Below are 13,965 nucleotides of genomic sequence, written 5' to 3' on the forward strand. Positions count from 1 at the left end.
CCTTAAAATAACGGAACCGGAGCCGTTTTTAACTTTAACCCCTTTACAGTCCCTGGTATCTGCTTTGCTGAGACCCAACCAAGCCCAAAGGGGAATACGATACCAAATGACGCCTTCAGAAAGTCTTTTCTATGTATCAGAGCTCCTCACACATGCGACTGCATGTCATGCTTCTCAAAAACAAGTGCGCAATACCGGCGCGAAAATGAGGCTCTGCCTATGATTAGGGAAAGCCCCTAGAGAATAAGGTGTCTAAAACAGTGCCTGCCGATATTATTTAACAAAAATACCCAGATTAAATGATTCCTCAAGGCTAAATATGTGTAATATATGAATCGATTTAGCCCAGAAAATGTCCACAGTCTTAATAAGCCCTTGTGAAGCCCTTATTTACTGTCTGAATAAAAATGGCTTACCGGATCCCATAGGGAAAATGACAGCTTCCAGCATTACATCGTCTTGTTAGAATGTGTCATACCTCAAGCAGCAAAAGACTGCTCACTGTTCCCCCAACTGAAGTTAATTCCTCTCAACAGTCCTGTGTGGAACAGCCATGGATTTTAGTAACGGTTGCTAAAATCATTTTCCTCATACAAACAGAAATCTTCATCTCTTTTCTGTTTCAGAGTAAATAGTACATACCAGCACTATTTTAAAATAACAAACTCTTGATTGAATAATAAAAACTACAGTTAAACACTAAAAAACTCTAAGCCATCTCCGTGGAGATGTTGCCTGTACAACGGCAAAGAGAATGACTGGGGTAGGCGGAGCCTAGGAGGGATCATGTGACCAGCTTTGCTGGGCTCTTTGCCATTTCCTGTTGGGGAAGAGAATATCCCACAAGTAAGGATGACGCCGTGGACCGGACACACCTATGTTGGAGAAAGTTATTATGCTGTGCTAGTATTGCTAATCTGAAACATTTTAGAGTATGATCTGTTTATTAATTAATGCAAATGCTTGAATTACCCCTAACCTAAAGTTTTAAGTATTAAGAATTTTGTTCTAATGTAGCTGTATATTATTGGGTATAAGATAGGGGGTAGTGTTTCATAAATCATGAAGCATTGTGCAAATGGAGGTGTGCCACAGCCTCATAGTTTTTTAAAAATTAATTCAAAGTTCACAAACGTTTATCCTCTGAGGAAGAAGAAACTAATCTTTAACCCTTTGAAATGCATTAGGAATAGCTAACATTTATAGGGGCCGATTTATCATCGGTCTGTCCGACATGATCCGCTCAGCGGATCATGTTCGACAGACATCAATGAATGCCGACAGTGTATTGACAGCATACGTTGTCGGCATTGAACATAGCACAAGCAGTTCTTGTGAACTGCTTGTGTAATGCCGCCCCCTGCAGATTCACAGCCAATCAAGCAGGGGTGTCAAGCAGCCTTATCATATAGGATCGGGCGGATTGATGTCCGGATTGATGTCCGCGGCCTCAGTGCAGGTGGACCAGTTAAGGAGCAGCGGTCTTACGTCCGCTGCTTCATAACTGCTGTTTCTGGCGAGCCTGAAGTGCCATAAAGAGCTTAATAAATTGACCCCATAGGATGTTACATCCGCTTAAACTGACAGGTCGTGTAGGATATGGTGTGATACACGCACACGGAGAGTGTCCATTGATATACGAACTGTACTTGTAATGCTCGTGGGATTTTCCACTATCAGACCAAACTTGGCAAGTAGTCTTATCCCGGCATCAAATGGAATGATAGGAAATATTCCAGAGCAGAGATAGAGTTTGTAAAATGAGGTAAGCAGTACTCACAGCAGGCAGGGCAGTACTCAGCTGCAACAGGAAGGTAATCCAGAAGTTTGGCAGTTTAGGGGTAAACCAATAGAAGGACCGGGAACAGGCAGGAGTCAGCAACAAAAGGATATCCAGCAGTATAACAGTTCAGGGGTAAACCAATATTAGGACCGGGAACAGGCAGGAGTCAGCAACAAAAGGATTTCCAGCAGTATAGCAGTTCAGGGGTAAACCAATAGAATGGTCAGACTGGTAGAGTTCAGCAACAAAGTAGCAATCCAGTAGTTCAGGGGTTAAGCAAGCAGAGTAGTCAAACAAGCAGAGTTCAGTATCAGTATAGCAATCCAGTAGTTCAGGGATTAAGGCAAGCAGAGCAGTCAAGCAAGCAGAGTTCAATATCAGTATAGCAATCCAGTAGTTTAGGGGTTAAGGCAAGCAGAGTAGTCAAGCAAGCAGAGTTCAGTATCAGTATAGGAATCCAGTAGTTCAGAAATACAGCACCCAGGAGAACACAAAGTAACACCTATACTTGGGCACAGGTGAGAGAGACTGTGGCACTTACATAAGGAAGACAGGGTGGGCGGTGATGATGTAATCAACGTGCTGCAGTTACACTGCCGCATCCCTAACAACAGGAGGACTGCCTGCGTCCATGGCAATGGCCACAGCAGAGTGGAGGAGCATCGTAATACTACGTTTTAAGACTTTTATGCTATCCAATATTTCGTATTAGTTTGAGGTTTTTAAATGTATGCGTAACGACTTTTATACCTCGCTTATATATATAAATATACAGTGTTGCACTATTTATGGATCTCTCTGCTTCTATTTTTCTTTGTATGTCTGCAGGACACAGAGCTGAAAGATTTCCATATTCCAAGAAGCAAGTGTAGTGAACCGGGTGCTCCTCTGAGCTCTCCTTGCACTGTGCGGAACTTGCCTCATAGGATTGGGGTAAGAGAATCTAAGTAGATACCCTCTGGGGCACCGATACAACTATTGGAAAACACCATCTAACATTTATTAAACACTTTGCTGTATAGAGTTTTAGAATATCATTGTAAATCTGGACTTTTTAGATATGCCTAATAAGCTGTTATTTTTGCAATATTATACTATTGTGTGTGTGTATTTTGTAAGGAACTTATAACTGTATGTGGCTCTCAAACTCTTGTTCAATATCTTTGATTCACTTGTGGTTTTACTGATTAGGGCAGTATTAGACACATATTTTTAAGATGGCTGCATTCAATCACACTATTTTAAGTATTAAAATACAGCGCCTCTTCAAACCTTCTTCCTTTTTACACAATATATACAGTATTTTTGTAAATATTTTATTATAACTTTTCATGTGATAACACTGAAGAAATTACACTTTGCTACAATATAAAGTAGTGAGTGTACAGCCTGTATAAAAGTGTACATTTGCTGTCCCCTCAAAATAACTCAACACACAGCCATTAATGTCTAAACCGTTGGCAACAAAAGTGAGTACACCCCTAAGTTGAAATGTCCAAATTGGGCCCAATTAGCCATTTTCCCTCCCTGGTGTCATGTGACTCGATAGTGTTACAAGGTCTCAGGTGTGAATGGGAAGCAGGTGTGTTAAACAACTGTGGGGCATCCTCAAACAGATGTTGGGGGAATGCAAGGTCTTTAGCAACCACCATCTCCATGATGGAGGAGTGGAAGAGAACTCCAGTGGCAACCTGTAAAGCTCTGCTGAACTCCATGCCCAAGAGGGTTAAGGCAGTGCTGGAAAATAATGGTGGCCATACAAAATATATTGACACTTTTGGCCCAATTTGGACATTTCCACTTAGGGGTGTACTCACTTTTGTTGCCAACGGTTTAGACATTAATGGCTGTGTGTTGAGTTATTTTGAGGGAACAGCAAATTTACACTGTTATACAGGCTGTACAATTGTCACATGAAAAAATATAATAAAACATTTACAAAAATGTGAGCGGTGTACTCACTTTTGTAGGATACTGTACATATAGTAATATTCACTTATAAAATGTAAATCAATGTTTCTCACATCCAATATAAATTGACACATGGATATATATATATATATATATATATATATATATATAATTATGTATTTACAGAAGGTGTGAACATAAGGTAGAAACATCCATTTCCATTCTTCTCCAGAATGATATTCCAAAAATGACCTAAACATGAATTAAACAATGAGACCTTAAGGGAAGGGGTGGGATGTAGTAGTTTCACTTACATGCAATGGAAATCCATGTGTGGTGTTAGGGGCAGCAGATTAGGGGTACATAAGTATAACATAGGTGGCGGTCGGCAGATTAGAGGTTAATTATTGTAGGTAGCTGGCGGCGACGTTGTGGGGGGCAGGTTAGGGGTTAATAAATATAATATAGGGGTCGGCGGTGTTAGGGGCAGCAGATTAGGGGTACATAAGGATAACGTAGGTGGCGGTCGGCAGATTAGGGGTTAAAAATTTTTAATTGAGTGGCGGCGATGTGGGGGGACCTCGGTTTAGGGGTACATAGGTAGTTTATGGGTGTTAGTGTACTTTAGAGCACAGTAGTTAAGAGCTTTATGAACCGGCGTTAGCCCAGAAAGCTCTTAACTACTGACTTTTTTCTGCGGCTGGAGTTTTGTCGTTAGATTTCTAACGCTCACTTCAGACACAACTCTAAATACCGGAGTTAGAAAGATCCCATTGAAAAGATAGGATACGCAATTGACGTAAGGGGATCTGCGGTATGGAAAAGTCGCGGCTGAAAAGTGAGCGTTAGACCCTTTCCTGACTGACTCCAAATACCGACGGTAGCCTAAAACCAGCGTTAGGAGCCTCTAACGCTGGTTTTCACGGCTACCGCCAAACTCTAAATCTAGGCCTAAGAGTTTTGAAAGTGCATACAAGAATATCAGTTCTGACAAACTTGTTTAATTAAAACTGATCATTATTTTAACCCTTTGAGTGCTAAGCACTTTCACACCTGGGTGCTAATATTTTCTAAGGATTTTTTTATTTTACAGACCCCCAAGACTTACACTGTTGGAAAGGTTAGGCGATTACCTTTCTAACAGTGGGTCTTGGGGGTCTGTAGCTGAGCTGAGATACAGGTTTCTAAGCAGCATGCCCCCTCCTCCTATACCTAACATTGTTAAGTATAAATAAAGTTGTGCGGCGACATCACCACGTCATTGTGCGTGACGTCACCACGCATCATGTGAAGCCCCGGTGATGCCTGTCACTCTACAGGCACGATCGCCGGGGTAGGAGCGGGTAGGAGCCCCAGATCTCCCTCAAGGTGAGAGAGTGCTCATGAGGGCTCTGAGCCGTCATTAGCACCAGAGTAAGAAACTCTGTGACGGCTCAGAGCCGTCATTAGCACTCAAAGGGTTAATAAAGATTTGTAGCAAATTGAAATTTGTTATGTTTTGACTTTGCAATAAGATCTTAGACCATGACTACCGTAGAAGACAAAAACAAGACAGTAGGCTTTCAATCATAGCATGGTCTCCATACCTAAACACTATTGAGCTGGTTTTGTATAAATTGGACAGAAGGGTGAAACCACAGCAACCTACAAGTGCAGCAAGATTATGGGAACTTCTGCAACAGTGTTGGGAAGAACTTTCTGAACAGTATTTTATTTAAATTGTAGAAAGAATGTCATAAGTGTTGTTCAGCGTTTATATCTGCAAAAGTGTCTACTTAGATGAGTAAAAAATTTAGACTAATATAATGATCCCATGATATATTATTATTTTTTTATCTTTAATTGTTTGTTATATGCTTTTTATAAAGGGGCACTAAATGCAAAATTAAACATTTAAGATTTAGATAATTTTAACTCTTTGAGTGCTAAGCACTTTTAATTTTTTTTTTGTTTTTTTAGATCTCCAAGACTTACACTGTTGGAAAGGTTAGGCGTAGGCGATTACCTTTCCAACGGTGGGTCTTCGGGATCTGTAGCTGCTTAGATGCCTGAGATACAGATTTTCTGATCAGCTTTTTTACAGATATACTGCATCCCGTTGAAAGTGATTAATTATTTAAGTAACATATCCTGTTAATATTTTAACTTAAAATAAAATTAATCATAAAGAATACTGTAATATTCTATGTAAAAAAATCAAGAATAGTCAAATTATCCTTAGCGAGATACTGGAAAATGTACATATATGTATCAAGTACAATATTCAGAAGAACAAAACTAAGTTTACAATTAGTTAACTGCAGGCCATGTAGGTATGAATTGTTAAAGAAATTTTATGATTTTGGGTTTACAAGGATAATATTTATTAACCCCTTAATGACCGGAACATTTTACAATTTTCTTACCCTTAATGACAATGGCTATTTTTACATTTCTGCAGTGTTTGCGTTTAGCTGTAATTTTCCTCTTACTCGTTTACTGTACCCACACATATTATATACCGTTTTTCTCGCCATTAAATGGAGTTTCTAAAGATATCATTATTTTTATCATATCTTATAATTTACTAAAAAAAATTATAAAATATGAGGAAAAAATGGAAAAAAACACACTTTTTCTAACTTTAACCCCCAAAATCTGTTACAAATCTACAATCACCAAAAAACACCCATGCTAAATAATCTATAAATTTTGTCCTGAGTTTAGAAATACCCAATGTTTACACGTTCTTTGCTTTTTTTTGCAATTTATGGGGCAATAAATACAAGTAGCACTTTGCTATTTCCAAACAACTTTTTTTCAAAATTAGCGCTAGTTACTTTGGAACCCTGATATCTGTCAGGAATACCTGAATATCCCTTGACATGTATATATTTTGTTTTAGAAGACATCCCAAAGTATTGATCTAGGCCCATTTTGGTATATTTCATGCCACCATTTCACCGCCAAATGCGATAAAAAAAACCAAAAAGTTCACTTTTTCACAAATTTTGTCACAAACTTTAGGTTTCCCACTGAAATTATTTACAAACAGCTTCTGCAATTATGGCACAAATGGTTGTAAATTCTTCTCTGGGATCCCCTTTTTCAGAAATAACAGACTTATATGGCTTTGTAGTTACTTTTTGGTAATTAGAAGGCCGCTAAATGCTGCTGCGCACCACACGTGTTTTATGCCCAGGAGTGAAGGGGTTAATTAGGGAGCTTGTAGGGTTAATTTTAGCTTTAGTGTAGTGTAGTAGACAACCCCAAGTATTGATCTATGCCCATTTTGGTATATTTTATGCCACCATTTCACCGCCAAATGCGAGCAATTAAAAAAAAAACTTTTTTGTTGTGATGGACCCCTGCCTTAGTACCAACCTCCCTGATCCCCCCCCCCTCCAGCTCTCTAACCCTCTCCCCTACCTAATTACTGCCATCTTGGGTACTGGCAGCTGTCTGCCAGTACCCAGTTTGGCCCCACAAACTAAAGTATTTTAATTTTATTTATAACTTTTATTTTTATTTTTAATTATTTCTGTAGTGTAGCAGCCCCCCACCCCCTCCCCCTTCCAGATCCTTTTATATGTAAAAAAAAAATTACTTTTTTTTCCCCTTCCTTCCTTCATTGGTGTCAGTGTGGCTAATGCGCGCACGTGCACGCGCGTCACGTGCACACCCCCGGTGCACGTGCGTGCGCATCGTGCACGTGCGCGTGTATCGTGCACGCGCGCACACGCTCCCTCCTCCCACCCGGACATCGGCACCATCGGCACCATCGCTACAGAGAGGGCAGAGAGGGCCACAGAGTGGGGTATTGCAGGAGGCATCACTGCAATACCCTCAGAGCTGCTGGAAGCGATTGTGATCACTTCCAGCACTCTGTTAGACAACTGACGTACCAGGTACGTCTATTGTCATTAACAGTTAGTTTTTGCATGACGTACCTGGTACGTCAGTTGTCATTAAGGTGTTAAAGGCTTATAAAAAAAACATTTTTTTCCTTCATGATTCAGATAAAGCATATGAATCTTAAACTAATTGACTTCTATTATCAAATGTGCTTCATTCTCTTGAAATCCTTAGTTGAAAAGCATACATTGGTAGACTCAGGAACAGCAATGCAATACTAAGAGCTAGCTGCTGATGCAGATGTGTTTAGTTAGCTCGCAGTAGTGAAAAGCTGCAAATTTGGGGCTAGATTACGAGTGACGTGCTAACTGTATAACCATAAGGGGTATTTATCGGCTTTCTGCGTGCAACAGAAATAGTGCAATTATTCTGAATTGAAAGTAAACACTTTAGCCTGACTTCAGAGCTCTGGTTAAATGTTACGCTAGATTAAAAAAATGCACAAAACACATCAACAAGTTTTACTACATTACAATAACACTCATATTAACACTGTATTATTAAAAATATAAAAAACATTGCATTGAAAAGTTATAAGGGCGCAAAGATATGAAGTCTCAGATGTAAGAAAAAAAAGACATGCAAAGTTCTTTAATACAGAGATACATACATACTCATGTGTGTGTGTACATATGTATTTATTTAATTATATGTGTGTGTTTTTTTTAAACACATAAATACATTTGTACACACACACACACACACACATACAGTATATATATATATATATAAATTAAAAAAGTGTGTGTTTGCATTCAACTAGCTAAAAACATAAAAAAAATCATATTTATGCAATTTTCATATTAAATAAAGTGTTTAACTGCGTTTTTAGTGTATATATTATAAATTCCAATGTTCTTCACATAGGGGTGTTATGTCCGGGGGATATTTCTCTATCAGACCAAACTTTTCTAGCAGTCTTCATATTCTGGTGTCAAGTGAAAAGATAAAGAAAAATCCTGGGACTAAAGTTAATAGGATTAAAATGATGTGGTAGTGCAAGGATAGCCACATAGACAAGATAAAATTAAATTTCCTGAATACCTGAGGACAAGCCAAAAGGGTAGGTCACAAAGCAGTCCAATTATTCAAGGTACCGATGGGCAAGACAAATGAGTAGGTCATAAAGCAAAGCAGGATTTAGCAACAGGTAAACAGTCCAAGCTTCCATGGTAGCAATGGGAAAGGCAAAAGAGTTGGTCACAAGGCAAGCAGTATTTGGCAACAGGTAGAGAGTCCAAACTTTCAGGGTACCAAACGACAAGGCAAAAAAGTAAGTCACATGGCAAGCAGTATTCAGCAACAAGTAGTCAAATAGCATTAACAATGAAAAGGAGCACCCTTGGTAAGACAGATTAAACCTATACTTGGGAAGGGAGGAAACAATGAGGCTGCTTCAAATAGGAGCAGATTTGTGCCAAGAATGACACACAGATGCACACAGCGTGACACAACGATGCGCACAAAGATGAGTTAATTATGTGCCTGAAATAGTGCAGGTGCACTGCAGTGACGTAATTGCAGCACCAATGGCGCGAGAAACAAAAAGCAGCAGGAAGTGGCCATACCAATGGCCTGTACGAGAGAGGCGCAGGAAAGTATGTGACAAGGGGAATATGTTATAAGTATTTTTACTTCATATATATATCTATATTTATTTATGTCTTTATATATATATATATATACACAGTATATATATATATATATATATATATATATATATATATATATATATACACACACATACATAAATATACATATATATAATATCTAGTGAGTGATTTTTGTGTTGTTGCAATAATCCTGTTAAGGGATTGCTGTGTTAAAACAGTATTTTAAGCAAAAAACCTGAGATTGTGCATGTCTAATTTGCATATCTTACCCAGAATCCTCTGGTGCATTGGTAACAATGTATATGGAGTTTTACTGGGGAATCGTAAGCGGGGTACTTGCCTAGATGTGCTAATTTTCTATGCAAAAATGTATATTGATATATATATATATATATATATATATATATATATACATACACATGTATATATATATATATATATATATATATATATATATATATATATATGTATCAAAACCTAATCAGATATATAGTGAAATATTTATTTAAGAATAAAAAGAACATTCTTATATGTGAAGAATATTGGAAAATTAAATATTCCTAATTCGTGTCATGTTTACTGCACTTGAATAAACACAATCAGGTGGATAGCGCACAAGTATGGGTGTTTTTTTCCAAGTTTCCACACTACAAGTCTATGAGCACGATCTTGATAAAAATTGCACTTTTTGAATGTTGTTTTTTTACTGTTGCGCTAACTTTTTACTTTCCTCTCATAATATGAGCGTAACCCAAGCCTCCATCTAGTGAAGTTAACACGCAGATGGGAGCTTTAAATAGTTCTACACTCTAGTCTAGCCCTGAAAGTTGTTTAAAATTGCATGCTCTAACTAAAACATAAATTATTGTGTTTCATTTCCTTTTAACTAAAATTCTTTTTCATAAAAATAATTGTATAATTATATTATAGTTCCATCTACTGTATATTCATTTACCTATCTTTGAATGAAGGGTTATGTTTATTAACCAATACTTTTAAAATTGCCCTTTTTATATCACGATTTCTTAAAGTGTATATTAGAGGGTTTAACATTGGAACAGTAGTCGTATAAAAAACTGCAAAAAGTTTATCTTGAGCAGGTGAATAGTCTGAAGATGGTCTCATATACATACATATGATTGTCCCATAGAAAAGAATGACAACAGTGATGTGTGACGAACATGTAGAAAACGCTTTTCTTCTGCCATCAACTGAGTTAATCTTCAGCACATTCAGAATAATATATGCATATGAGGTCAGCGTAATGAAAAAAGGTGTGAAACCAAAGACAACCCCTTCAACAAACGTAACAAGCTCAATAATGGAAGTGTCACTACAGGATAATTTCATGAGGGCAGTAAGATCACAGAAAAAATTATTGATGATGTGAGAGTTGCAGTAGGACAACTGAGATGTTAGTATAGTACAAGATAACATATCGATAAATCCAAATGCCCATGGTGCTACTGCCAGTAGAATACATACTTCCTTCTTCATGATTTTATAGTAATGAAGTGGACTACATATTGCCACATAACGGTCATATGCCATGACTGGGAGAAGAAAGAATTCTGCATCAGTGAAGACAAGGTAAAAATATACTTGCGAAATACAGTCTGCAAAGGAAACTGTGTAATACATTGAGCCAAATATAACCATAACTTGTGGGGCTGTAACATTAATAGAACAAATGTCCAAAAATGACAGATTCAGCAAAAATAAATACATTGGATTGTGCAGACTTGAATCAAAAATGATTATCAAAATGATGACAGAGTTCCCAACCAAAGACACTAAAAAGGAGAAAATAAACAGCAGTAAAAGAAGTAAGTTCCATGTAGGGAGATCGGAGAAACCAATAAGATGAAAAACAGAGAACTGGGTCACATTTTCTATATCCATAAGGTTTTCTCCCTAATGCATTAAAATTAACAAACATACAGTATGTATTAGTTATTGGTTATAAATCTGTTAATTTTTTGGATCGTCTGTATTTTCTACCTGAAAATGTCAACATCAATCACATATATATTTATTACAATTATAATTGTGTATGCCCCCATTTCTTAGCGTTTGCGCAGACAAGGTTCCCCGAAAAATGTGTGCCTGCCCTTCCCTTCGACACAACATTGGCACAACATTGGCTCCTGGAATGTAACATTGCTCTAGCTTGTGTAAACCCACCCCCTGCTGCTGTGCAATCATTTGCTTCAGAGCAGGGCTTGTAAGTCATCCAAGACAAATGAGTTTGGGTTGTTTGCACACTAATTGCTCTTATTGTAAAATTTTAACATAGCCAGGTTGGTGCACGTATTACAAGTTGAAATTAAAAAGTTAGTGTTAGAGTGAAAACCTGATACCTGCTAACTTCAGGATGTTAAATATCACCATTATACTAACTTCTCATCATAAACTTCAATGAAGCTCAATAATAGCACTTATCCCTTGCCCGCTGACCCTACACCAAGGTAGACCAACTGTGCTAAACCTGAAGTAAGTTATTAATATTTCACATTGCAATGTTCTTTACATAGAAGAAAATGATCTTTATATATATATATATATATCACAAAAGTGAGTACCCCCTCACATTTTTGTAAATATTTTATTGTATCTTTTCATGTGACAACATTGAAGAAATGACACTTTGCTACAATGTAAAGTAGTGAGTGTAAAGCCTGTATGACAGTATAAATGTGCTGCCCCCTCAAAATAACTCAACACACAGCCATTAATGTCTAAACCGTTGGCAACAAAAGTGAGTACACCCCTAAGTGGTAATGTCCAAATTGGGCCCAATTAGCCATTTTCCCTCCCCGGTGTCATGTGACTCGTTAGTGTTACAAGGTCTTAGGTGTGAATGGGAGCAGGTGTGTTAAATTTGGTGTTATCGCTCTCACACTCTCTCATACTGGTCACTGGAAGTTCAAAATGGCACCTCATGGCAAAAAACTCTCTGAGGATCTGAAAAAAAGAATTGTTGCTCTACATGAAGATGGCCTAGGCTATAAGAAGATTGCCAAGACTCTGAAACTGAGCTGCAGCATGGTGGGCAAGACTATACAGTGGTTTCACAGGACAGGTTCCACTTAAAACATGCCTCTCTATGGTCGACCAAAGAAGTTGAGTGCATGTGCTCAGTGTTATATCCAGAGGTTGTCTTTGGGAAATAGACGTATGAGTGCTGCCAGCATTGCTGCAGAGGTCGAAGGGGTGGGGGGTCAGCCTGTCAGTGCTCAGATCATATGCCGCACACTGCATAAAACTGGTCTGCATGGCTGTCATCCCAGAAGGAAGCCTCTCTTAAAGATGATGCACAAGAAAACAGTTTGCTGAAGACAAGCAGACTAAGGACATGGATTACTGGAACCATGTCCTGTGGTCTGATGAGACCAAGATAAACTTATTTGGTTCAGATGGTGTCAAGCGTGTGTGGCAGCAACCCGGTGAGGAGTACAAAGACAAGTGTGTCTTGCCTACAGTCAAGCATGGTGGTGGGAGTGTCATGGTCTGGGCCTGCATGAGTGCTGCCGGCACCGGGGAGCTACAGTTCATTGAGAGAACCATGAATGCCAACATGTACTGTGACATACTGAAGCAGATCATGATCCCCTCCCTTCAGAGACTGGGCCACAGGGCAGTATTCCAACATGATAACAAGCCCAAACACACCTCCAAGACGACCACTGCCTTGCTAAAGAAGCTGAGGGTAAAGGTGATGGACTGGCCAAGCATGTCTCCAGACCTAAAAACTATTGAGCATCTGTGGAGCATCCTCAAATGGTAGGTGGGGAAGCGCTACATGATGTCATCATGGAGGAGTGGAATAGGACTCCAGTGAAAACCTGTGAAGCTCTGGTGAACTCCATGCCCAAGAGGGTTAAGGCAGTGCTGCAAATGAACTGTGGCCACACAAAATATTGACACTTTGGGCCCAATTTGGAGATTTCCACTAAGGGGTGTACTCACTTTTGTTGCCAATGGTTTAGACATTAATGGCTGTGTGTTGAGTTATTTTGAGGGGGCAGCAAATTTACACTGTTATACAGGCTGTACATTCACTATTTTACATTGTAGCAAAGTGACATTTCTTCAGTGTTGTCATATGAAAAGATACAATAAAATATTTACGAAAATGTGAGGGGTGTATTCACTTTTGTGAGATACTGTGTGTATATATATATATATATATATATATATATATATATATATATATATATATATATATATACAGAAATGTGAATATTGCAACAGTGTTAATGTATTCCCCCATAGACTTCAATAGAGCAGGAAAAGTGGAAAAAAACCTAACACTCTACTCGCACGTAAACCTGATCGCATTTTTCTCAAGTGCGCTAACCTGATTATGTATGTATATATATATATATATATATTTATATATATACATACTGTATATAGATATATTTACAGATGCATATAGGGATATCTGTTTAAAAATACATAGAGCATATCCCCCTATGTGAAGAATATTACAATGTGAAATATTTACAATTAATACATATTGTCTAGTTCATGTAAAATATGTCTATGTTACAAGCATATGTTTAATTGTATCTTCTGTAGATTCAAACAGCTGTAAGTTTGACTTTTAACATATTAGCTATTCTTGGATGTTTGCAGTTGTTGCCTAATAACATTTAGCAACATTCTGAACATTCTGTTGTCTCTGAACTTTGGTTAATGAAGTTTATTGGTTAAAAATGTGTAAAAGGAGGAGTTCAAATATAACATGATTACTAAACA

General features: G+C 38.0%; 1 protein-coding gene across 1 annotated transcript in view; it reads right to left on the reverse strand.

Moving 5' to 3' along the window:
- LOC128666278 (olfactory receptor 1019-like) overlaps positions 1–11,103 on the reverse strand; it is a 28,819-nt gene extending 17,716 nt beyond the window's left edge. Inside the window, exon 1 of the mRNA XM_053720765.1 lies at positions 10,157–11,103. Within this exon, the coding sequence (XP_053576740.1) occupies positions 10,157–11,103 (947 nt within the window). The remainder of the gene's footprint in view (positions 1–10,156) is intronic.
- Between the last annotated feature and the right edge of the window lie 2,862 nt (positions 11,104–13,965).

Source organism: Bombina bombina, chromosome 1, assembly GCF_027579735.1.
Source record: "Bombina bombina isolate aBomBom1 chromosome 1, aBomBom1.pri, whole genome shotgun sequence".
Lineage (NCBI taxonomy): Eukaryota > Metazoa > Chordata > Amphibia > Anura > Bombinatoridae > Bombina > Bombina bombina.